At 47.1% G+C, this 27149-nt stretch overlaps 1 protein-coding gene across 1 annotated transcript in view; it reads left to right on the top strand.

The window, feature by feature from the left end:
• Positions 1–27149, top strand: part of FAM171A1 (family with sequence similarity 171 member A1) — a 129605-nt gene that overhangs the window by 56975 nt on the left and 45481 nt on the right. Inside the window, exons 2-3 of the mRNA XM_080811907.1 lie at positions 10930–11157; positions 21432–21524. Of these exons, the coding sequence (XP_080668033.1) occupies positions 10930–11157; positions 21432–21524 (321 nt within the window). The remainder of the gene's footprint in view (positions 1–10929; positions 11158–21431; positions 21525–27149) is intronic.

Raw genomic sequence — 27149 nt, 5'->3', positions numbered from 1 at the left:
TGCCTGGGTGGCTCAGTTGGTTAAGCAACTGCCTCGGCTCAGGTCATGATCCCGGAGTCCCAGGATCGAGTTCCACATCGGGCTCCCAGCTTCATGGGGAGTCTGCTTCTCCTTCTGACCTTCTCGCCTCTCATTCTCTCTCTCACTCTCTCTCTCTCTCTCTCAAATAAATAAAATCTTTAAAAAACAAAAAACAAAAAAAAATTAGAAAATCAGTGTCATACACAGATACATCATGTATTCTTTCTATACATCATGGCTTCATTAACTGCTATGTTTTCATGAATGTTTATTGTATATTTCAACATTCTTCGCAACTTGGTGATGTTGGGTAGAAAATTGTTAATGGAATGACCATCAGTTTGACCCTCATGCATATTTCTTATGGGGGGGAAATCCATTGATTTCTGGCCCAGAGAGATGCTGGCAGCTCTGCCAGGACGGAAGTAAGATATGTAACATCTGTAACATAAGTAACATCTGTTCCATAGAGGGACAGACAGACGTAGGGGTCGGGGCAGGGAGTGGTAAGAGCATATGTTGTGTGCAGACAGAGCACGTCCCCTGCAGAGGTGGGCAGCCAGCAGAAGCCGCTCATGGGAACAGCCCAGATCTCTCCTTATTATACCAGACGGAAGCTGTAACTGTCGAGTTGACCTTGTAGCGGACTTTTCATGATGTTCAGAGCACAAGTCAGTTGCCAGAGATTGTAAAACACAAAAAGGCGCAAAATGGGATCCTAACTTCCCTGGCTGGGCTGCAGCAGCAAACGTACCTCTTCCGTGCTTTTTCAAGTGAATAGAAATTCAAGTGAAAATAGAGATCACAGTCCTCCACTGATAATGAAGGGACACATTTGCATGGAAAACCTCCTGAAATGGGGGAGGAATTCTGTATCAGATATTGTGACCACAGATTAATAGAGAGGACTCGGGGCGGCTCCTGATTCAATCAGGAGCAAAACTGTCTTCAGTACAGCATGGCTCCTGACGGGACAGTCAGGTGGACCAGCAAGGAGGGACCAGTGCCCAGAAGATCTGTCCCTCTGAAGTATGCCCGCATTGTCCTTTCTCCTCTGGGGACAGAACAGAAGTGCTGGTCTTTGCAGAAGAATAAGGAATATTACTTTTATAATTAAGTACACACAAGGCTTGCCAAATGCTTAAAATGCAGCTGAAATTGGACATATGGGAGTCCTGGGATATACAATTGTAGCAGATTTTTATTGTCCTACATATTATATATATATATGTATTAGATGTTATATATACTATGGCATATAACGTATAACATCTATTACATATATATGTGTGCTATATATGTATAACATACATATAACATATAACACAATATATAAGATGATATAAATAAAATATATATTAACATAATTATATATAACTTACGTAGTATAAGTTAATATAGGTTGTGTATCATTTTATACAATATGTGATATATATAAATCTCTAAAATATATATATAATTTGGTTGAAAGACATTCATTAAATTTTGAGAGCAAATAAAATCAAATGATAAGGTGCATATGTACTAGGTGAAACTGGAGAAAATACAAGAAAACTCTAGTACAAAATATGTTCTAATTTTGCCAGATTACAAAGTAAAACAAACCTTTCATTTTTATAAAAGACATACAGCAGATGGCAAGTTTCCTTTTCACACTCAGGTGTGCCTGTAATTGCTGCATAAAGACAGGGAAATTCTGTGAGTCCCCCAATACTGTAAAAATGTCACTACCAAGTAACATGGGGCAAAGTGTCCTAGAGCAGAGGTCTGGTAGCGTTTTAAAAAAAAGGTTCCCATTTGGAAAATGTTTTTCAGTGATGGGGTCCTTTTTTATTGTTTTATGTAAGACATGACAAGCCATCGTAACTCCTTTGATTTTCCACGAAGTCTAACTAATCATAGTGCTGGCGGCTCAAGATTCCTTCTCCACTGCTTGGCCTGGGGTGAGGCAGCCGCAGGGGCTCCAGGCAACTTGGGATAGACGCCTCTGCTTGGTCTGCTGCTGGAAAAGGACCTCCCCTTAGCGAGGCCCCTCTGGCCAGCCTGGCAAATGCTGCATTTCCAACCGGGTGGGTTGCTGTGGAAACCAACAGCTCTAAAAACCAAAAGGAAAGGAAAAATTAAAAATCCCAGAATAAAAACTAATTTGAGGGGATATAAAAGGGAATGAAACATAGCCACAGGGAGCCAAAAACTTCACAGAAACAAAACCAAAATGAAACGAAAAAAATGGCGCCCCCGAACTTCACTCTCCCTTCCCAGATGGAGCCAGAGTTGGTGAGAGCCCGGGCAGGTAGAAGGTGAGAGGTGCAGGCTGTTCAGGGAGCAGGTGAGCCTCATCTCCCAGCTCTGTCCCCAGCAAAAACCACAGAGGACTTCCCATCTGGAGTAGGACAAAGGACATGGGAGCATGTGACAGAGACTTGAGATGTTGGGCCTGGAGTTTGGATGAGAGATTATGAACTAATGTGTTCTGTCACTTGCAGAAAAGTAACTCAAGGCATAAAGTCTTTGAAGAAGACACGGGAGAGAGAGAAACAAGGCCCCCCAGGGTTGGCGGGCAGTGAGTGACCCTGACCGGGCTTCCTCCTGAACCGGCACAGTGTACGCCATCTGCCCGGCCTCTTGCCCCTACCACTATGTTTGCTCTCAACTTGCTGCCGAACTGGTGGCTTCTCTGAAGCCAACAATCGGAAACAGCCTTGTTGCCTTTCGTTCTAAATCTGTGGCAGAAGAAAGGAAATGACTAAAAGATAATGTTTCGTTTTCTACCCACAAAGCAGATGTTCTTTGTACTACTTCAAATGGACTAGCTTGTGCCCACAGAGCCAAACTCTGTGTTTGCCAAGAGCAAAGGGACCCTGAATCATGGTGGAGGGAGAATTCCTGAGGAGCTGTTGCTTCCTTCTCGCTGCTTTCACTGGCTGGTGAAAATTTGAGGGGAATGCTCTAGAGGCGGTGGCTGAATTTGTGTTCCCGAAATAATTCGCTGAGTAAGAGTGTGTAACGAAAAGAGACCTGAGCCCACATTCTGGGGAGGGGGGTCCACCCACTGCAAGCAAACAGAATGAGAACACAGGATGGGTATTATGTTAGTCAGGGCTCTCCAGAGAGACAGAATCAATAGGATGTATGTTTACATAGAACGAGAGCTATTATACAGAAATGACTCATGTGATTGTGGAGGCTGACAAACCCCAAGATCTATAGCGTGATTCAGCAGGCTGGAGAACCAGAAGAGCCTATGGTATAGTCTTGGTCCAAAGCCTGAGACCTGAGGCCCAGGCAGAGCTGGTATTTCACCTTCAGAAAGCAGGAAAAGCCAATGTCCCAGTTCACAGGCTGTCAGGCAGGAAGAACTTGGGTGGAGGGTCAGCCTTTTTGTTCTATTCAGCCCTTCAACTGATTGGGTAAGGCCCACCACATCAAGGAACACAATCTGTTTTTACTCAGTCTAATGTAAATGTTAATCTCATCCCAGAAACACCCATATATAGAAGCACCCAGAATAATGATGACCAAATATCTGGGTACCCCATGGCCCAGTGAAGTAGATGCTTAAAATTAATGATCACACATACTGAGAAGTTAAGCCAGAGTGTGGAGGAGACCCTGGCAGGTGCAGCTCCAAGAAGACAGTCCTCGACCACATGGTGTCATGCTAGGACAGTCCAGAAGTGAGGAGTACAGACACCATGACCCGCTGTGGCTAGTTTAACCAGAGAAGACATCAGTCTGGCTTTCAGGGAGCTCACAGAAGTTCTTGGAGGATGAGGCTCACAATCAGAACAGCACCCAAGCCATAGGGCCAGACTGAGCCAGGGACGTCCTGTCTCCCTCCTGCACTGAGACAGGGCGGCTTGCACTGCTCACCCCAAACCAGTTGCATTCTCCTTCGGTCAGAAAAAGCACCTGCTTTTTTATGCTGCTGTATTCTAATGCAGAACCCAGTGAGAGGATAGCAGATTCGCAGAGTCCAAGTCCACTCCTCCTCCTCGGCTACCAGGGAGGATGAGAAACCAAAGTTTCTGGCATGTCCCTGAGGCCAAATGTATGATGTGGGAGCATAGTCAAGAGGGGAAGCTGTTCAGGAGATGCTGGTCATCTTCCCACACTATCCTTCCAGCCTCCTTCAAGTTTCAGCTCTTCTGGAAGCATCCTACCCTGAACTCTGTAAACCATAAGCATCAGGACCAGTATTCATGCAGGACTTGCCTGTTCCAGTTAACGGGACGCTCACAGGCACCCCCCTTTGTAAGTCTTTCCTGTCACCCCCACATCACCTCTTCCTCTATAGACCTTTGAGATCTTTTTTCTTTGTTTTTGTTTATAAACTCCAGACATCATTAATCTCTTCTTTGCTATATTTTTTACTCTGTGTTACCCAGTTCCATCCTTTTTGCTCTCTGTCATGTGAGTTGGTTGGTTGGTTTTACCTCCCCCACTGCCCCAGAACACCCTAAACTTTGTAAAAACAGGACTCATATCTTTTTTCTTCTTTTTTGCTCCCCCATAGTACCTAATGTCATGCTAAGTGTACTATAAATATTTTCTCATTATTACAGTTCATTAGCTATATGAATTAATGTTTTTCAAATGAATTTCAGTAGTGTCTATTGAAAACAACCATGAATAGGAAATAAATAGAACAACAAAAAACCACCCAGGGCTATTTAGGCCGTGTACCTGATGATATCTAGAAATGCCCATTAGTGTTAGGGACTCATTCAGCAGACTTATTGGGTGCCTCCTCTATACCAAACGTTATTCTCTGTGCTTGGAATACATGAATGAAGAAGGAAAAAAGAAACAGACAAAATAGCTATCTCAAAGCTCACATTCTAGAGGAGTCAGACAGTTAATAAACATGTAAGTTATAAACACTTTAGAACTGATGAGGCTTGTATATAAAAGAAGAAGTAGAAGCAAAGCAGGATAGTATCAGAAGCACACGGTGGCGTTGGGATTGGCATTTTGGGTAGGACGGTCAGAACCGTGAAGAGGAAAAAATTGCTTTAGACAAGCAGAAAAAACTGAATTTTTGCTGAATATGAAATAATGTAAAGAGTTTGTTCCATAAATTGGGTATGATAATGACATTTTGGTTATTTTTCAAGTCTTTATTGTTTTGGGGTTTTTTTAGAGGGGGCAGAGGGAGAGAGAGAATCTTAAGCAGGCTCCACGTCCAGTGTGGAGCCCAGCGTGGGACTCGATCCCATGACCCTGAGATCATCACAGAGCCAAAATCAAGAGTTAGATGCTTTACAACTGAGCCACCGAGGCGCCCCAAGTCTTTATCTGTTGTAAACTGAAATATTTATGGGGAAATAATGTGAACTAATATAATTGGGATCTTCCTCAGAATATTCCAGCAAAAAAGCAAGGAGGGAAGGAGGGAGGGAAGAAAAGTTGAGTCAGGGGAGAATAGGTGAAAGGAGAATGGTAGAAAGTTGGTATTTGAAACTCGATTGGTGCAGAGGGTTTCCTCATACTATTCTTCCTGTTTGTATAGATGTTCTAAAATTTCCATAATAAAAGTTACATAAGACAGATGAATCATTGAACTCTACCTCTGAAACTAATAATACAATCTATGTTAATTAATTGATATAAAATTTTAAAAATTATAATTTTTTTTAAATTTTTTAAAAAGTTGGAAAAAAGAAGTGGTCAGTAAAGTCACTCAAGAGGTGACTTTTTTTTTTTTTTTTTTTTTTTTAGAGGGAAAGCAGTCGAGTGGTGGGAGGGGCAAAGGGAGAGGGAGAGAGAGAATCTTAATCAGATTCCCCGCTGAGCATGGACCCTGTCCTGGGGCTGGATCCCATGACCCTGAGATCGTGACCTGAGCCAAAACCAAGAGTTGGATGCTCAATCGACTAAGCCACCCGGGTGCCCCAGAAGGTGACATTTAAGCAGACGGGGAGGAGAGAGATACACAGAAGGGTGTTGGGGGAAAGTGTGGCACGCAAACGTTTGGTACAAAGCATGTTCCCAGAACCCTGGCCACTGCCTTATTCCTTGAATGGGGGAAGGTGTAGGAAATGGGGGCTGGCAGATACTTGGGGGAGGGGCTGGAACAGAGAACGCAGAACCTTTCAAGTCACTGTAAGGGCTTCAAGTGCAGGTCAGACCCATTACGGCTGCTAAGCAGCTGCTTCAGAGGCGTGCTCAGATGCATTTTCTTCATCGAACCATTCAGGTACCTGCATTTCTTTGCTCGGATCCTGAGATGAGAGTTTGTAGTACATGATCAGTGCTATCCAATAGAATTTTCTGTGTTGCTGGAAATGCTCTGTCTCTTCTGGTCACTGTGGGAGCCCCTAGCCTCAGGTGGCCATGGAGTACTTGAAATGTGCATAGTGTGATCCAGGAGCTCCATTTCTGATTTAATCTTATTTTGATTAATTTTTTTTTATTTTATTTATTTATCTTGACAGAGAGAGATCACAAGTAGGCAGAAAGTCAGGCAGAGAGAGAAGGGGAAGCAGGCTCCCTGCTGAGCAGAGAGCCCGATGTGGGGCTCGATCCCAGGACCCTGAGACCGTGACCTGAGCCGAAGGCAGAGGCTTTAACCCACTGAGCCACCCAAGCGCCCCTTATTTTGATTAATTTAAACTGAAATTTAGATGCCCACCTGTGGCAGGTGGCCCCCATATCAGACAACACAATGTTAGGATGGTTGGTTGCCCTCCAGCATTTCCCTCCATACTGGTTATTATTCAGTTCCAACAACCAAGTCATTCTCACCTCAGGACATTTGCACCTGTGCCTGGTTGGTTCCTGTGTGTCCTTCAGGCCTGAGCTTATATGATACCTCCTCCAGAGGCCTTCCCTGACCTCCCTGTTGGGGGTAGGTTCCCTCTCCTGATGGTGTCCTCAGTTCATAATTACACTTGGTATTTACTTACTATCTAAAGCCAAAATTTCCTCAGCGTCGGAGGTTTAATCCTCTTGTCTCCCCATGTAGTGGGCCTGCAGCAAACACTGAAGTAGAAACGAGAAGCAGCGGCAGTGTGCACAGTTTTGGGGGATGGAGACAAGGGACCTCTAGCCCAGTTTGGGTGGGGGGTTGCTGAGTTAGGAGCAGTTTCTCAACTGAAGGTGGGCTTTCAGAAGATGAATAGAAATAAGGAACATGAAAGTCATGTTGTAGAAAGGCCTTTCCTACAAAGATCAGAAGCCACAGCAGGAAGGAAGAGTAAGGAATGCACAGGGTGGCGTCTGCGGGCCTGTGGGCAGTAACCTGCAGATGGGAGGGATCCTGATTGTGGAGGACCTCAGGTGCCTTGAAGTGTATCCTGTAGGTCAGGGGCTAGCAGATTTTATTTTAAGAGCCAAAAGTAAATAGTTCAGGCTTCGCAAGCCCTGAGATCAAAGCTTCAGAACTCCACCACTGAAATGCAAAAACAACCTTAAACGATATGCAAACGACTGTGGCTGTGTTCTAATAAAACTTTATTTATGGCCACACATTCAAACTCCAGATAATTCTCATAGGACATGAACTATTCTTTTGATTTTTTTTTTTCAACCATTTAAAGAGTGGAAACCATTCTTAGCTCATGGACCGTTCAAAAATGAGCCGCTGGCCACATTTGTCATCTGGCCAGGTTTGGTGGGAGGCATTAAAGGGTTGGGAGGGGGACAGGAAGTGGTCACATCAGGATGTCAGCTAGCTCCCTCTGGCTTCGGTGGGATCTCGGGGGCAGGTGTGAAGACAGTGGTGGTTTCTGTGAAGAGGCTGGGCAGCCGTCGGGGTGGGAGATGGTGGGCTCTGAAATAGGGCGACATTAACAAGGGTGGGAAAGAAAGGCCTGCCTTGTGACATGCATTCTGCAGTCAAAATCAGTAAGAGCTTGGTGATGGATGTTCAGGGTAAGAAGTAAAAGAACGGTGCCCTAGCTCAGCAGAGTCCATTGGCTCTCACTGATGGGCAGCCATACAGAATGCGTCTTCATGCATAATTAGGTTGGAGCCCTGTATAGGGTCTTCTTTGCTCTGCAAAATGAGAGTAGTTTCAGTAAATAGTGCCTCCCCTAGTCCTAAGATTAGTCACTTGGTGGGAACAATTTTGTTTGCTGTTGAATGGATAACCTAATTCTAGATGTTACTCTAGAGAAATGATACCCCAGTAGTCTGTAATAATCATCTAACCGTACTGACATTTTCTCCCATCCTGTCATACCGAACAAAGTAGCTAAACGATCTCTTTCAAAGTATGTAATTGCAGAACGTAAAGTAGGCTTCTGGTGTTAGAAGAAATTCCAGTAGTAAGAATCTAGGACGTGAATTATAGTAAAACGCCTTTCACCGTTGATTCAAAAATGCTTTGGCTTTTTCCAGATCTTTGCTGCTCTTGTGAAGCTGCAAAGAGTGGAGAGAGAGCAGGAACCTTGTAATCCCAATTGTTGGTAAATGTTTCATTACCATAAAATTACATAAATTATCTCGGCAGTCCTACAAAGCTACCTTTCCACTTGCCCGGTTCTAGGGGATTTCTGCTGTATGCGTGTTAACGAACGCAGAGTTAATTTATGTTATAATTTCGGGTGCCACCTGGGGACACCAAGACTTGGGTTAAATAAGAAAACACGTAGGCAGTGTACGTCCTGCAAATCTGCATTGAGGTAACCGATAAGATTGGAGCGGATTAACTCAGTGCATTTTGTAGGGCCGCATCCTTGCTTTTCATGATGTTGATTTTGTCCCTCTGTGGACGTCCATTTTCTCCCTGAATCAAGTAGCCAATTTCAGCTTCTTTAGCATTTATTTTTCTTTATGAGGTTTTGAGAGATTTGTTTGGTGCAAATCTCTAATACGTAGGTCTAGGGTTCTTTAGCTGTTCTTCATGGTTTGTCTGGTCAAGAAATAGATCAGGTCGCTCAGTGGGGGAAAAAAAATGGATGGTTGGCTGGCTGAGATGTGCAGGATTCAGAAGGTTACTTTAGGCAGTTGGCTGGTTAACCAGGGCGACAGTCCTTGAACCAAAAGGTGTTCTTCTCACTGTGGTTGACCCAGCTGAGGAAGGGCCTCGGATATAAAGTTGTTATTCCCCGAAGACGGATGCCTCATCCCTGGACTTTGTTTTATGCCTTCCTCCCCTCCAGTGCCCTTGTCTGTGCCCCATCCAGCACCCCCGGACGCCAGGACTGGGTGCTTTCAAGCACAGTGATCAGAATAGCGTAATGGTGACCTCTGTGTTTATGCTTGCTCTGTGAGGCACCACACTCAGTGTTTCCACCTGTGTTTGGAGCTGTGTGTTGTTGTCACCTCCACTTTATAGAGGAGCAAATAGACCTGGTGAGGAGAAATGCCTTGCCCCGGGCTCCTTGGCTAGAACTGGGTGGAGCTCAGATTCAGACCTAGTGGAAACTGCAGTAGGAGGGCTCTAGGGTTCATGCCCACGGGATCAGCTCTGCGGCACCTGCCTCCTTTCCCCTCCGTGTGATGTCCGGCCCTCCCCCGAGCCAGACCCCCGTGGTTCTGTAGACAGGAGCCTCCCTGGTCACCTGCAGGGTCTTTGCTTGTCCTTGCCCCCACCTCTCTATCCCAAGGCATCAGTAGGGCTTCTGATCTGAAGCAGCTCAAAGTGTATGGCAAGGAGTGTCCAGGAGTGTCCTAGTGGACTTATGTATGTCACTAGGCACCAGCCACTCCCTTCAAACACTTCCGATCGTTCTGGAGTGCCTGGCTGGCATCTTTTAGCTGACATCCGCCATGATGCTGGAGTCTGGTCCACTTCATCCCTTCCTGGGTTACTGGGAGGCCTCTTAGTGGATGCTCGCTGTCCAGTCTTGCCTCTTCCCCAGTCCGTCCTTCCCCCACGGCCAGAGGTTTCTATAACAAATTTAATTGCCACCCCCTTGTTTAAATTCTTTGTGACTTCGCATTGCTCTTGGGATCCAGAATGATCCTTTTAGGTTCCTTCTAAAGCCCTGAGTGGTCTGGCCCCTGCTCGCCTCTGCAGCCTTTCCCACATGGGGCCTCATGCCCCTCACGCTGTCTGTCATTCGTCAGAACCTGTCTGTGTTTCTCCAAGAAGCATGGTTGTTCCCTTGCCTCTGAGCCTTTGCACATGCCGTTCCATCAGTGCCCCCTTCATGCCTGCACCAGACATCTCCCAGCACAGAGCGTGCCTGTCTCCTCACTTGTTTTCACTGCTGTGGTTCACATGATTACAGTTCTAGGCACAGAGGAGCAGCTCAGTAAACGTCTCTCCCATGAACAAACGAAAATTACCCATTCCATTTTAGATTTTTAACATGAATTTGGACCTGTATCCTGCATTCATGATCTGGGTTTGCCAGTATTACTGCCTCAACTTCATTCATCTTTTCAAATCTTTTCTTTTCTTTTTTTCCCCCCCTTCCTGTAAGCTTCTCTCTTCCCACTCTTCAGGTCCTCCTTTAAAGACATTTTGGACCGCTTTCCGATCTAGTCCTCCCGATTACCAGCACAGCGATCCTGGGTAGCTCTCGTCCACACTCGGCGGGACTGTTGAAGACTCTGGGTGCAACTCTGTCAGCCTGCAGGGGGTCCGTCGTTAACCCCCCCTCCGCCGCCCCATTTGGACTCTGTGTGCCAGCAGCGCTGGAAAGGATGAAAGAATATTGTGTTTGCACACAGTGTCTTAAAGGGATAGAATTCTCTCTGTTATGTGTTGGAGTGAGGAGCAAAGAGGAAGGCAGTTTATGATGGGTGGGGTGGGCGGGGGGAGGAAGTCATGTAAAGTAAAAAGGCATCCCTAACAAGAAAATGTTCCCTGGTTCCAGTGATTCCCATTTTGGATGTGGCTCTAGGTTTGCTTCGCACACACCCCCTGCCCCAGTCCCGCCAGCTACAGCAGAATTGTTGTCGAGATGGGCTGGGTAATAGCAGTTGTTCTTTGTTGCTTTCTCCTCCCTCCAGAGGTGACCCTGAAGGTCCACATCAGTGACGCCAGCACCCACCAGCCCATCCCAGATGCGCTCATCGAGATTTTCACCAACCAGGTGTCCATCGCCTCCGGCACGTCAGGGACAGATGGCGCGGCCTTCGTTAAGTTCCAGTATAAGCTTGGCAGTCAGCTGATCGTCACCGCCACGAAGCACGCCTATGTGCCAAACTCTGCGCCCTGGAAGCCCATCCGGTTACCCGGTAAGGCCATTGGAACCTCTCCCTAAAGCAGAGCTCATGGTCCCGCCTAGTGCTGGAATCAGACACAGAAGCGATTTTTAAGGTGGAAGGCAGGTGATCAGAAAAATAGGGGTTTAGCCTCTGCTTTACTTTTAGGGGCTTTTTTTTTTTTTTTTTAAAGATTCCATTTATCAACCTGACAGATCACAAGTAGGCTGAGAGGCAAGCAGAGAGAGAGAGAGAGAGAGGAGGAAGCAGGCTCCCTGCCAAGCAGAGAGCCCGATGCGGGGCTTGATCCCAGGACCCTGAAACCATGTCCTGAGCCGAAGGCAGAGGCTTTAACCCACTGAGCCACCCAGGCACCCCTGGGGGCTTTTTTTTTTAAGATTTTATTTATTTGTCAGAGAGAGAGAGTGCGTGCATGCATGCACACAAGTCGGGGGGGAGGAGCAGAGGGAGAAGGAGAAGCAGACTCCCCGCTGAGCAGGGAACCCCATGTGGGGCTTGATCCCAAGACCCCAGGATCACGACCTGAGCGGAAGGCAGACACTTCACCGACTGAGCCCCCCAGGCGCCCCTACCTTTGGGGGCTTCTTATGGGAAGGAAAGGTGGGGTCCTGTATGAAGCAGGCAGGGGCTCTCCCTCAGTTTACACACAACAGAATCAAAATCAGCAGTTTCTGCCCATTTCCCCAGCGTCCTCTTTTGTACCTTCTTGATTCTAACTGGCAGGATGGCATTAGGGCAGGGCTCTGGAGCAGACCTCCGTCGTTCTGCTTCATGGGGCCAAAGAGGCAGGGGGTGATGGGGATGTAGTTTTTCTCTTCCCCCTTCTCACCTGCTAAGGGAAAACCCACTCCTGTGTGTTTCCGCCATACTCTTCCTCACTTCCGGTGCTTCTGATCGCCCAGCATGTGGGGTATTTTCCATACAGCAAGCAGTTCTCAAATGCTCTGTCACCTGCTATGGGTCCTACAATTTAACTCGGTTCTGACACTATCTGTCTGGAGACAGCACTGGATCCCACAGGTGAAGGGCTCAGTCCATGGCACCCCCCCCCCCACGTCAGACGCCTATCACAAGTCCACGTTGTCCCCTGGGCTTCTGACCCACCGGCTGTAAATCAGAGGTTCCCCAAACGCCTCCTTGGGTTCAACTCATTGGCCAGAGTGGCTCACAGAACTCAGGGAAACAGTTGGTAAAAAACCAAAGTCAGCCAAGTAAATTTGAAAGTCTGGCTTTATTTAAGTGATTCATGAATCAGGCAGCACCCATCTCTCCAGTAGAGGGGAGCTTTAAGGAGTTGCACAAAAGGGAAGGTTTTTATAGGAAGAAGGTGAGGAGTTATTAACAAAAGAAAAGAAAGGATGCTTTCAGGCAAGGTCATATTTCCTTAGGGGGGAAGGGCAGGGGATCTTACTAGGTGGGTCACCTCATCTTCTTTTGAGGGAGAATGGAGAGGGAGGGCCCATGTAACCAATTACCTCCCTGATGCCAATCAAAAAAATTCCTGACTGGGGACGCCTGGGTGGCTCAGTTGGTTAAGCGGCTGCCTTCGGCTCGGGTCATGATCCCAGCGTCCTGGGATCGAGTCCCACATTGGGCTCCTTGCTCCGCAGGGAGCCTGCTTCTCCTTCTGCCACTCTGTCTGCCTGTGCTCGCTCGCTCTCTCTGGCAAATAAATAAATAAAATCTTAAAAAAAAAAATTCTCTCTCTCACCAAAAAAAAAAAAAAAATTCCTGACTGACCCAGTGGACTGAATTTCTGGGGGAGGTTGAAAATGCAGTTAGGCTAGGTGAGGTATTAAGTTCCGGTTTGGTAATTTGGCCTAAGTGACGCCATTCTGGGCCTGTGGGGTTTTTCTGTTTTTTGTTTTGAACACAGTTTACTGACTAGATCACTGGTTTATTACAAAGGCTATTAAAGGGACAGCCAGGGGTGCCTGGGTGACTCAGTGGGTTAAGCCTCTGCCTTTGGCTCAGGTCATGATCTCGGTCCTGGGATCAGGCTCTCTGCTTCCTCCTCTCTCTCTCTGCCTGCCTCTCTCCCTAGATGTGATCTCTGTCTGTCAAATAAATAAATAAAATCTTGAAAAATAAAAAAATAAAGGGACAGCCAGATGGAGGAGATCACGCGGGCAAGGGCTGTAGGAAGGGGCGCAGTGTCTCCATGCCTTTCCTGGGCAAACCACCCTCCCAGCATCTCCGTGTGTACACCTGCCTAAAAGCTCTCTAACCTCATCGTGTTGGGTTTCTACCGAGGCTTCATGATAATCAGGACTGATGAACTCATTGGCCATTGGTGACTGATGGCATCTCCAGCCCTTCTGCCCTCCCCATGGTCAAGGGAGTGGGGCTGAAATTTCCAACTTGGTTGGTTCTCTGGCCAACCAGCCCCCACCCTTAGGTTATTTAGAGGCTTTCCAGAAGTCTCCTCATTAGCTAAAGCTGCATTGAAAGGGACATGTTATAAATAACTCAAGCCAACTTTATGGCTCTTATCACTTAGGAAATTCCATGGGTTTAGGAGCTATGGTCCAGAAACAGGACCAAGACCAGATACATATTTCTTATTATGAATCACAGTGTGAAGTTACCACTCACCACCTCACAACACTCGTCTCCCACAGGGGCAAGATGGTGCCTGACACAGATTCAGCCTGGGATGGGGTATGTGGGGAGTTGACATGGCCCCCCCTTCTGTCCCCTCACCTCAGGCTGCCACTAGCACCTGGACCACATTATCTGTTGGCACCAGGATTAGGGACAAGGAGGGGCTGAGGGCTGGAGGGAGATGCTGCCAGGGTGGAGTTTGGAAACCGGCTGACCTGGTTCTGGCACCCAGTCTCTGCTTGAGCGCCTCGAGCTTCCTTGCCGATCCCTGTCGAACAGAGCTAATATCACCTGGTGGAGTTGTTCTGACTAAAAAGCAGGGAATGTACATAAATGACCTTACAGCACCTAAAACACAGTAGGGGCTCAATAAATAGCACAGTGGCTGGCAAAATACCAATGTCAGTGTTCATCTCCGTGCCACCGCGCCGCTGGACACAGCCCGTCAGGGCCCCCGCCGCCTCTGGGGACACATGGAAGCCAAGTGTGGCTGTCCCTGCCCCGTAAAGACCCGGCGTCTACCCTCATTCACAAAATTCTCTTTAGTTCAATTTACATTTATTAAGTACCTGTTATGGGCTAGGCACTGCCCTGGCCACTGAGAATAGAGCCGAAGAGACACAGAGCTTGTCTCCAGGGAGTTGTGTGGTTAGCCCCAAAGTCATTCCTGCCTAATGGGTCTGTTCACACATGCATGTGCATAGGGGATGCTAGAGGAGGAAAGTTCTGCCTAGGTGAGGGAATAGAGGCTTCCTAGAGTGGGTGGGAGGGGAGCTGAGTCTGGAGGATGAATAGACATTAGCATTAGAAGGCGCTTGTAAGGGGCACCTGGGTAGCACAGTGGTTCAGCATCTGACTCTTGGTTTCAGCTCAGGTCCTGATCTCAGGGTCCTGGGATCAAGCCCCACATTAGACTTTGTGCTAACTGTGGAAGTCTGCTAGTCTCTCGCTCTGTTCCTACGCCCTGCACCCCTCACCCCTCGTAGTTGCATTCTCTCTCAAATAAATCTTACCCTCCCCAAAAAAAAGTGCTTATAAGAAAAAAATGCAGATTCTAGGACTCATCCATTCAGTCTGGGGACATTGAACCTGAAGTCTGCAATTTAACAAGTAACCCCTCACCCCTCTGCCCCAACCCCCCCCCCCACACACACTCCACTCACGAATGAGAGCATTTACTGATGTTGGGGACCCTGCTTTGTGAGCTACAGAAAGTGGATTTGATATAGGTACAACTGAGGAGATCTTCTAGAAAAATCTTAGAGAAAAGGGGATAAACCTGACAAATATTCAGCGGACAAAATGCAGAATGCCTCTGGGAACAAGTGAGAGAGAGTAGAGGGCAAGGACAAAACAGAAGAAATGTAAGTTGCATCTTGGATTTCTAGCTGGTGATAGGGCAGATGGAACCGATGGACAATGGGATTAGGAGACCCACCACTCCATGGTTCCCTCAGGCTGACTCAGTTGATGCAGTGGGTTAAAAGAAGCCCCTTTCTTCTTCCCGACACCTCCTGTGCACCCTCTCCCCAGGCTCAAAGCTTAGAGGTGAATGCAGGTGCTAGTGGAGGTGGGGGAGATAGTGGGGCAGGAATGAGTGTTGGGGGTCATCACTGATGATGAGTTTAGTGGAGAGGACACTGGTTTTGAGCTGCCTCTTCGACACAGATGTGTTTAGCCTATAGTTTGAAATGATCTGAGGGTTCAAGGGGTCTGGAGGTAGAAATGTGGTTTGGGGGTCATTAGCTTTTTTGAGATAAGAACCATGAACTCACTGGCGTTGTTGAATTCAAAATCATGAACCCACCAAAGCATGGGGGGCAGACCTGGGACAGAACTCTGAGAAGGCCCACAAAACAGGAAGATGATCTTTATTAGGTTATATATGAAGAAAATATTTGACTCTCTCCATTTTCCACACTGCGAAAATCACTGGAAACAGCCCAGGGAAGTTCAAATGGTAGCCGGACACCTCGACTCCACCTTTGCTGGGGGAGCAGCTGCACACAGTATCAGTGTGTTCTATTAAGTCACCATGGACCCCGGGGGTAGTCAATACTGAGCCATGGATTTTAGGGGAGATGCAGGGTTAGGTTCTTACGGGCTTCCTGTCATAACATTTTCATCAACCAAACAACACATCACCTTGGTTTATATGTGTTTGGGGGTGTTTAAAGACACATGATTTAGGGGCACCTGGGTGGCTCAGTTGTTTAAGTGTCTCCCTTCAGCTCAGATCATGATCTCGGTTGGGGTCCTGGGAGATCTGGGATTGCATCTGAATTGGGCTCCTTGCTCGGTGGGTGTTCTGCTTCTCCCTCTCCCTCTGCTCCTCCCCATGTTTGTGCTCTCTCTCTCTCTCTCAAATAAATAAATTTTAAAAGCTTTAAAAAAAAAAAGACACATGATTTACTACATACTGCTGGTTCGTGGATGTGGGACTCATGGCCAACAGCTCCATAACTCCTTGAACGAAGCTTATCTGACATATATTTTTCCCATAAGCACCTCCCAGCCTTCCTGCAGTTAGGGATGGCGGCCCTGGGCCTGGGGGCCATTTTAAACAGTGAAATCACCAAAGGAAGCACAGGAATGTGAAAAACTTGGCACGAAATAGATCGCCAGAGGACGCTTACAGTATGTGAGCCGACAGGGAAAGGCAGAGCTTCCCCTTGTTTGACCTCCACTGGAAACGCGTGCCCCCGAGCCTCAAATTGTTGACCGCTCGGCACTTTGCACGTATAAACCATCATGAGGATTGACTGTGAGGTCACAGATGCACGTTAGCAGGGAGCCGCATTCACAAATGCTGAATCCACGAATAATGGGGGTTCAGTGTACTGGAATTACATTTGTTTCAACTTTGTTAACATGATCATTCGAAGAAACGCAACCATTTCCATAATACCCGTGTTCTTAAATGAGTCAAAAAAATGGAAATGGTGTGGTTTTGTTGGAAGGGCTTGGGACTAGGCATGAAGACCTCTGGGTTCTCACCCTGCCCACCCCCGGCCATCCCCCACACGGAGGCCACTCCCAGCTCTCCAAGACCACATTTCTCATTTCTAAAACTAAATTAATTAGACTGAGTAATTTTCAAGGATCCACGGGGTCTTTGGTTATGTTTCCCTGCTTGCCTTGTTAACATAATAAAGATACTCTTAACTAGAATCTGACAGAAAAGGTGACCAAACCTCCTACTTGCCTATTGTGAAAGGCAGAGTAAACTTGTTTCCATGCTTGCTTTTGGAGGTCAAGGTAATAGTGTTGGTACTGCAGACACCTGGACAAGGAATAAAGAAAAGTTGGGAGCCTCTCCCAAAACGTGGTGAAAATTCAAAACTAGAAAATGCTTTCTTTGCTACACTTGCACACATGGTTTCTTTGGCCTCTGCATTCTTCAGAGATTTGGGAATGGATTTCTGTTTTCGTCCTTGACAGTCCTTCCTGGAGAGCGTGTTGGTTTTGCCCTTGCAAGGAGGGAGGTCTAGATTGGAGAGGGGGAAGCCCAGTACAAGGAGAGTAGCCCTTACCCTTGGCGAACAGCTAAAACAGATTTAGTTGTAGAAAATGCAGTCCATCAACACAATACTGTAAGTCCACCTCTTAATTATACCCTTCTCCATAGTTATGGCTCTACCAAGCCTGTTGCAGCGACCTCCAACCCGGTCCATCTGCCCCTTCTAACCACCTTCTCTATTCAGTGAGCATTTGTGTCTTTAAAAAAAAAATAATAATACACACACACACACACACACATATGTATACACACACACACATTATGTATACATATTATATGTCTATAATATATACATATTATGTTACATGTCTGCCTAAAAGGCCTTTGGTGTCCCCAGGATAAAGTTTAGACTCTCCTCCCCTAGCCACTTCTTCCTTACATACCTCGTGGTCTATATACCTGGGCAGTTTTTTATTCTCTTGACGAATCTGACCCGCCCTGTGTTTGTCCGCACTGATAACTCTTTGCCTGCTGCTCTCTTGGAGAGTTCATCTTAGGTCTTCTGTGCCCAGCCTGGCTGTTTGCTGCTCTGTGAAGTCTTCTGACTCTCGCAAGCAGAGTTAGACCTTCTTTCTCTCTACTTACCAAACAAACAAACATCTACTGGGAAGGACAAGAACCTCCAGCAGTCAGTCAGCATCTCCCCTGGGGTGGGGTCCGAGGGTCTCTCTGCACCCCCCCCCAACCCCTGGAGGCATTCGGCCCCTTCCCTCCGAGCCCTGGTGGTGCCTCTGCTGCCTCAGCCCACTCATCACGAGTGGTCATTTTTCTCTCCAGGAAATAAGGCTTGAGAACGTTTGCTAGAGTGGATGCCTTATGTATGGAAGTACCAAGGGTTTTGGTTAGAAGTGTTAACAGAACCCCCTGCTGTGGTCACACACATCTCGAGAGACTGATCACAGGTGATGTCAGAGCTCAGAGCCCCCACAACCGTTGGCACGGAGCTTTTCAGGGCCCAGGAAGTGCCACTTAGGATGTGTGTGAGCTCTCCCATGGGACAGGAAGATCCTGAAGGTAGCATCCCGACAACAACCCTTTCTTCCAGGGCGTTAGGGATCCAGTGTCTTTGGGAGAAGGGGTCATTGTGAAAGGAGGTTAAGTGTCCCTTTGAAGTGGTTGTGAAGGATTTATCCAAGGTGGGGTCTCCCTGCTTTAGTCCTAGCTCACAGGCATTCCCTGATCCACCCTCCCCCAACCTGAAATGGACTTTTCTCCCAACTTTGAACTCCTAAGATGAATTCTTTTCTTTTTTTATTCTTTTTTGTTGTTTTTGTATTTAAAATTATAATTCATATACCATTAAATTCACCACTTTGAAGTGTGCAGTTCACAAGATTATATAGCCATCACCACTGACTAATCCCAGAATATTTTCTGTACCTCCTATGGCCCCCAGGCCCTGGCAACCACCAGTGTCCTCTCTGTCTCTGTGGTTGGCCTAGTCTGAACATTGCAGGTGAATGGAATTCTACAATACGGAGCCTTCTGTGTCTGGCATCTTTCACTTCAAGTAGCATTTTCATGGTGTATCTGTGGTGTAGAATCAGTATGTTTTTTCCTTTTTATGGATCGACCTCATTTTGTTGATCTGCTCATTGGTTGGTAGCTATTGGGTTGTTTCACTTTTTGGCTATTACGAATCGTGCTGCCATGAACATTGACTTGTAAGTTACCGTGTAAACATACATTCTCACTTCTCTTGGGTCTCTACCTAGGAGTGGAATTGCTGGCTCAGTTGGTAACTGTGTGTGATATATTTTGAGAAACCACCAGATTATCTTCACAGCACCAAGGTGCATTCTGGGGTTGTTCCTGCAATGACCACATTCCACTTGCTGTATGCCCCAGACCCCTTTGGAAGTAGAACCTCACAGGCCCATATTGCCTCCAGCATTGATCTGTTCCATGCATCGAGCACTGGGCTATGTATATAAGCAGCTCAATAAGACTGTAGAGGGGATATGAAAAGAGAGGTCATGTCCAAGGTCAGCTCACTGGTCTCCTCCTGGCACTATTAAGAGCCAGTAGCGCTAATTAACAGATAGATACTCTCACCACTTGATGTTTCTGGTCCCTTATATTTTCCCAGGAAGTCACTTTACCTCTCTAGACCTTGCTTTCCTCATCTTTAAACTTGGACTGGAAAAAGCCCAGCAGGTTTTTGAAATTGAGTCTGTGTAGCATAGCATTTGAGAACAGACTCCAGAGTTAAGTCCTAGCTCCAGTATTTACCAGCTGTGGGATCCTGGACAAGTTAATTCCTAATCTATACGCCTGTTTCCTTGCCTGTCAAATGGACAAGTTAATAATATGGATTTCACAGAGCTGGGTTTTTTTAAAAAAGTGTTGTTTATAGGGGCGCCTGGGTGGCTCAGTGGGTTAAAGCCTCTGCCTTCGGCTCAGGTCATGATCTCAGGGTCCTGGGACCGAGCCCCGCATCGGGCTCTCTGCTCAGCGGGGAGCCTGCTTCCTCCTCTCTCTCTGCCTGCCTCTCTGCCTACTTGTGATCTCTGTCTGTCAAGTAAATAAATAAAATCTTAAAAAAAAAAAAAAAGAGTTGTTTATTTGAGAGAGCATGAGGGGGGGCGGGGGTGGCAGAGAGAGAGGGAGAGAAAGAATCTTAAGCAGACTCCCTGCTTAGCACGGAACCCAATAGGGAGTTTGATCCCACAACGCTGAGATCATGACCTGAGCCCAAACCAAGCGCTGGAGGCTTAGCCGACTGAGCCACCAAGGTGCCGCCCTAGAACTGTTTTGAGATTTAAATGAATTACCAAATTTAAAGCACTTAGAATAATGTCTGATATGTTACTAAGGGTTCAGTGACCTTAATGAGTATTATATTTCCATAATACATTTATTTGTTTTCTCTGGCTTCACATTCTACCCAGAAAGCATGTAGGCTTTGTGAATTTTTTAGCTAAAAGTCTAGGTACTTAAGCCAGAATTTAAAAAAGAGCACAAGTGCTATCATCTTATTAGTTTCCAGAATAAGGGGGCATGTTCTTCTATCACGTGTCATTTGTTAACCTGAGCACATATTTTTTAAAGTCTTTTTTAAACATTAATATCTCACTTTAAATATTTTACATTCATATAATATGTAGCATATTCCTAATGTGAAGAGAGACAGATACTTTGCTAAAAACTTGTAGCAAATAAAAACTAGTCAACTGTTGTAGCGTAAGCAGTTGTTCTATGAGAGATTGTAGCATTCTTGTAGCTTCTTGAAAATTATCCTAATCAGACTTAAACGAAAAATGATTCCTTTCCCTCCATTCACAGCACTCCTAACACCAAATGAATGGGGCTTTTTCTCAATCCAACCAATTCTCCGACTCTCTGGACACCAACTGGGTGTCCTGCAGTTCAGTTCAATTCTTACAGTACCCAGAGTTAGTGCAGACCCCCAGGTGAAAGGCTCAGTACCACGAAACTGCCCCCCACTCATACACAACTCCCAGCATGTCGCCTGTTCTCCTGGCAACTGGTTCCAAATCGGGGGTGCCTATGACCCCTTCTCAGGTTTGCTATACTGGCTCACAGAACTCAGGGAAACATTTATTTACATTTGCCAACTTATTCTAAGGGATATCATAAAGGATACAGGTGAACAGTCAGAGGAAGAGATGCACAGACGAGGTCTGGAAGGGTCTTGAACACAGCAGCTTCTGTCCCTGTGGAATTGAGGTGTCCCACCCTTCTGGCACGTAGATGCATTCACCAACCTGGAAACTCCCCAAACCCTGTACTTCTGGAATTTTCATGGAGGTTTCGTCGTGTAGGCATGATTGATTCTGAATTTAATCTCTAACCCCTCCCCCATCCCTGGAGGTGGAAGGGGTAGGGCTGAAAGTTACAAGCTTCCAATTACAGCTTTCTGGTGACCAGCCTCCATCCAGGAGCACCCCCCGCCCAGAGTTGCCTCGTTAGAACAAAAGATCCTCCTACCGCACGGAAAATTATAAAGGAATTAGGAATTCTGTGTCAGAAACCAGGGGCAGACGCCAAAGGATACATATCTTATTACATCACAATACTAAAAATCAGTATTGTCGATTTGAAATCAGACAATAAAAAGAATGCGGTGTACCCCCAATATTAGAGTGGGCGTTTTGATTTAAATTTCAGAATTCCCTCATGTCCGTTTTTGTTTCTGCAGTATTTTCTTCACTGAGCCTGGGCCTGCTTCCAGAACGATCCGCCACTCTAATGGTGTATGAAGATGTTGTCCAGATAGTGTCAGGATTCCAAGGTATGTTGAATATTGAAAGAAAGAGAAGCGACAGTAACTTTTGGGCCAACTTGTAAGAGCTTACGAAAGACAGCTTCTTGTCAGATGGTGATGGCAATGAATTTACCCAGAGCTGGACACAATGTGTGTTGTCCACGTGAGTACACAAACACACTTGAATTTTTGGTTAAACTATCCGCTGGCTGCAATCTTGTTTCTTTAGTGCCAGCCTTTAAGTGTGTGGGAGAAAAGAAGGGACCCCACTACTCTGTCCATATTGCATCTCTGTCTTCTCCAAAGTCGAGGATTTTCACCTCGTGGGTTCAGAGCCCAGGACCCCACCTGAGCCTCATGAACAAAGGTTCATAAGTATTCGAGGGGGTCGAGTTTCAGTCTTGTACAACCAGAAGGATCTAGAGATCTGTTGCACAATAATGTACTTAACACTACTATACTGTGCATTTAAAAATTGTTAAGATGGTGAATTTAATGGTATGTGTTTTTTAACACAGTAAAACAAAATCCCCTCCCCCCCATACTTAAAAGAAAGAGAGAAGGTTCACAGGCTTTCAAGTGTGGTCTTTTTCTCTCTCTTGTCTCTCATTTTCTTAACTCATCTGACATGCAGTGATAGTGTAAATGTGACCTCACACCTTCTAACTTCTCTTGCAGAGACACTAGTATAGAAGCTTAAGGGATCTCCCTTAATACGTGGTTTAGAATTGGTGGGTGAGAATTGGGAATAACACTTAGGCCAAATGTGGGTTAGAAATGGTGGGTTGGAATTGGGAATAACACTTACATCAAACGTATTTGTGCCGAGATCAGTTTCTTTCATCTAAATCACAGGCCAGAGTGCGATCTTTCTAGGCTTTTAATAATGTTCCATCAGATTAATTTTTTTATTTACTTCATTTTAATACAAATTTGATAAGAGTCATTCTCTACCTAACCACATTCATATGCCATTTGCAAATGAAGAGAACTTACTCATTCCTTTTTTTGCTGAGTGGCTGTGGGGAACTGAACAGGCAGCCACTATAATTACCATATAACATTGTATCCCTTTTAAGCCTACAACATAATGATTGGATATATGTATATATTGCAAAATGATCACAATAAGGCCAGTTAATATCCGTCACCCCACCTAGCTACAAATTTTTCTTCTTGTAATGAGAACTTTCAAGACCTACTCTCTTAGTAACTTTCAAATATACAATACAAAACTAACTGTAGTCGCCATGCTATACATTACATCCCTAGAACTTATTTATCTTGTAGCTGGAAGTTTGTGCTTTTTGAGCTGCTTCACCCATTTCCCCCACCCCCCAACTCTGGCAACCACCAGTCTGTTCTGTTTCTATGAGTTCAGGTTTTTTTTAGATTCTACATATAAGTGAGATCCTGCAGTATCTGTCTTTCTCTGTCTGGCTTATTTCACTTAATGTAATGTCCTCCAGGTTCAACCGTGTTGTCACAAATGGCAGGATTTCCTTCTTTTTTGTGGCTTAATAATATTCCATTGTAGATCACATTTTCTGTATCCATTTATCCATTGATGGACACTTAGATGTTTCCACGTCTTGGTCTTCTAAATAAATGCTCGGTGAACATGGGGGTGTGGTGATGGTTTTCTTGAAATGAGGGAACAATCATACTTCCTTCTCATGTTCCTCACTAAGAGAAGAATCTTCAGGGGCACCTGGGTGGCTCAGTGGGTTGGGCCTCTGCCTTCAGCTCAGGTCATGATCTCAGGGTCCTGGGATCGAGCCCCACATCGGGCTCTCTGCTCAGCGGGGAGCCTGCTTCCCCCCAACCACCGCCTGCCTCTCTGCCTACTTGTGATCCCTCTCTCTGTGTCAAATAATAATAAAAAAAAATTTTTTTTTAAAAATTAAAAATAAAAAAAAAATTAAAAAGAGAAGAATCTAAAGTGTCTTGCTCTCATTTTTGACTGGACTAAATTCTGATAGGACCAAAATGATCTTTTGCAGAATTTTGGTCTCTATCAGAATTTAACCCAGTGGAAAAGGATAGAGTCAGATGGTTGTAATGAATGGCCTATCAGATAAAGGCAGGCTGTGCCCACCTATGTATGTCATGGCATAAGTTAGGCTATTCAGAGAATAATTTAGAGCTGACAGCAGCTCTTCAAATAGCAAATGAAGACTACGAATCCCCTGGACCAGACTCCTTGTGGCATTGGAATTTGAGACCTACTTTGCATTTCCTGAGGAAAGGAGCCCATGCAGCCTGAGAGCAAGTCCGACCCAGCCTGGCTGAAACCCTACTGATTCTGATCGGGGCTGCGCCGTGTGTCCACGTGGCGGCGGACTGGCACAGCACAATAAAACAGGAAGTGCGACCTACAGGTCATAGCAGCTGTAGATTTTCTTTTTAGGTATGCCTTAAGACCCGTTATTTTCTTTCACAGCCTTGAATGTTTTGATTTTTTAATTTAAAAAACTGACCTTGGGGCACCTGGGTGGCTCAGTCCGTTGGGTGTCTGCCTTTGGCTCAGGGATCCTGGGATTGAGCCCCATGCCAGGCTCCTTGCTCAACAGGGAGTCAACAGGGAGTCTGCTTCTCCCTCTCTCTCTGCCCTTCCTCCCACTCGTGCACACGCGTTCGTGCTCTCTCTCTCAAATAAATAAACTAAATAAATCTCTTAAAAATAAATAAATAAAAAGTAAGAAATTGACCACCTCCCCCATGTCACGCAGCGGTCTAAGTTTTCCTCTTCATTGGCCGTTCCCTCACCTTTTCCTCAAACTTAGTCCTCATCTCCTCTCTTAACCAGCTGTTGTCATTCTTTGTTCCAGTTTTCTTCTGCTTTCTCTGAATGGCCCATTCTTCCCCCGAGAGGTTGGTCCACCAGCGTACCCTGTGGTAGGAAGGTCTCAAGTAGCTGAGCAGCTGGGCTTCTGGAGTGTGGACGTGCCTGTAGGCCTCCATAAATGGAGAGGAGTCAGGCTGCAGGATACAGAGCAGAAAGGGACATTGGCTAGTGGAGCCCTAGAAGAGCCTCCCACCCACCCCACCCCTGCCTGCCCCAGCCCTCACCCGGTATCCTCTGGGCACCAGTATGGCTGTAGCAGCAACTTTCCGCCTCTTCTCTGAGCACCGCCCTCCTTCCTGGGCTGAAATGTCCCTGAATTCACACAGCCTTCCCTGCAGCCTTCTCAGGTGGGAGCTGAGCTCACGTGACTTGCCTCTTTCCTCCTTCCCTCCCTATGGCTCCTCGGAGGCTGGCTGGACCGCTCACCACCAGGGCCTGCTTTCCTCCTGGGCTCATGCTGTTAGCTCCCAGTTCGCAGGTTCACAAAGCTCCTGTAATTGCTTCTTGGGAACGTTGGCGTACATGTGGATGACGCCCACCCGATACCCCGGCTGCTGTTCCACTCCCAGGTGCTTCTCTGCCCTCCTCAGTCACCCTCTTCTGCGTCATGCCTTAGGCCTCATCATTCCAGCAAATGCACCGCCTCCACGCTCCGCCACCACGTTCCCTCCTCTCACCCTGTGACAACAGCTCACACACCACTGAGGGCTCCAGAGCCATGACCCACCGAGTCCTCGCCAACAGGGTTGCCTCCCTCCCCAGCCTACATGCAGGGCCCTTCATTGGAATTGTCCCCTTGCAGATGCATCCCCTCCCCCCGCCGCCAGCAGTGTTGGTCCCCTCTCCTTCTGCCATGTTTGTCTGACTCAGTAGCTTGTGACCCTTGGTGACCTGAGGCACATCTGGCCACCCCAGCCCAGCCACACGTGGCCGGATGGAACCTCAGAATGGCACAACTGGTTGTACAACTGGTCATGACCACAGACTCTGGATGGGCATCAGCCCTGCAAGATGGGGACCATTTCCTAGTCGTTTGTTTTCTGAGCCTCCAAGATGACTTCGACACCCTCTTCTCGAGCTCCTGACTTCCTCTGTGTACAGCCACACTCACATCCTTGCTCTCAGCTCAGGATGTCTCTAGTACTTCACGGAGAAGCTGAGAACTTTACCTGCCCACCGGCAAATCCATGGACCTGCCCGCTGCTCCTTGTTGCGTTGAAGGCAGTGTCCCTGTCCCAGCACACGCCCATCCCCGTTTGTGCTCTGCCTCCCATTCTTCTCTTCCACAGGGGTTTAAGTGTTTCCCTTTCACTCCACCCCACCATTTTCCCCCAGGCTGGAATGGACAAATATGATGTTGTGCATGTCTGCGAATTGCTTCCACGACCATCCTGGCTCTAGCCACTGCCCTGTGCTTCTGCTGTCCTTTTGGAAGGACATCTGCACGCCTTTGTTTCCTGCCTCCTTGCCTGTCTTTCCCTGTGCAAGCCCCTCTCCTTCCTTAGCTTTTGGTACAGACTGCTTTCTCCGAGTCTCTTACAAGCCCCTGCGGCCAAACCCAGGGACATCTCTCTCCACATCTCCCTGGACATCTCCACAGCATCCCACAGAGATGACTGGTCACTCTTTCCTGAGACTTTCCTCTCTTCACTTACATAATATCATGCCTTGATTTTCTTTCTCCTCTTGGTCGCTTCTCTGGACACTTTAGTGACTGTCCTGGGCCAGTATTTCTTCTTTCCAGGTCTCTCCCCAGAAGATCTCACGGGCCCATGTTTTAAGCTCCCCGGACACAGAACTCCCAGTCTCTCACCTCCGTCCCGGACTCCCCGTGAGGGAGGCCCCCTGCTTGCTGCTTCTTGCCATCTCCACTCGGGTGTCTAATAGGCATCTCTGGCATTACAGAAGTCTGGCTGTGTTCTCCTCTCTATCTCAGTAGAGGCTACCTCAGGGGTTGAGCCAAAGCCTAGGAACTGTCCCTGACCCTTCTGTCCTCACAGCTGGCTCCCTGGGAGAGCTGCTTCTCTCCATCTGGGTTGCCACCATACCGATGCAAGGCCCCATCCCCCCCAGGAGAGCCGTGGTAGGTTTGGAGTTGGCTGTCTCGTTCCCACCCTCGCCAGCCCATACTCTAGTCCTCACACAGTTACAGCCATCAAGTCCCCTTGCTTCCGCTCTTCAGCGGTTTTCCTGTTGTACTTGGAATAAAATCTCAGGGCTGGACAGCCCCCCGGCCCTGAACCTCAGTGGCTGTGCGGTTATCTGGAACGTGAGGGTCGGTAAGGAGGGGCAGAGAGTGTGGTATTTGTACGTGTGGTTTCCCGAGGGCAGGCTTTCTGCAGCCTGGCCCCCTCCATGCATACTTCCTAGTCCCAGTTCCCATCGCAGATTCTCCTCTCCTCCTTCCCAGGCACCTTTGACTTCCAGTCCCACATTAGCGACCCCTTCTCAGTCCCCCTCTCCCTGGGGGTGGCACTAACCTTAGCAAGGTGTTTGTGACAAGGGCTCACACTGCAGCCCACAAGGCCCATTGCTGTGGCCCCACTTTATCCCACTGTGGCTGCCAGACCTCGTCGTCACTGCCTGCTCCGCCCCTCCCTGTCACCCGCCAGCCCTGAGACCTCATTGTCTCCTCTGGTGACTCTGAGGGGCTTCTTGAAGGATCTCAAAATCACGTCATGTGCCCTGGGTAAGCAGACAGCTTCTCCCCGTGTACCAGTTGTGTTTGGCCTTCATCTCCCCTTCTCGTGCTCCATGACTCAGCGTTCCAGTGCCCCGGGCCTTATACCCTGAGCGATTTCTGT

Source organism: Martes martes (assembly GCF_963455335.1).
Source record: "Martes martes genome assembly, chromosome: 8".
NCBI lineage: Eukaryota > Metazoa > Chordata > Mammalia > Carnivora > Mustelidae > Martes > Martes martes.
The sequence above is the reverse complement of the archived record's forward strand: the minus strand, read 5'-3'. Positions and strand labels throughout refer to the sequence as shown.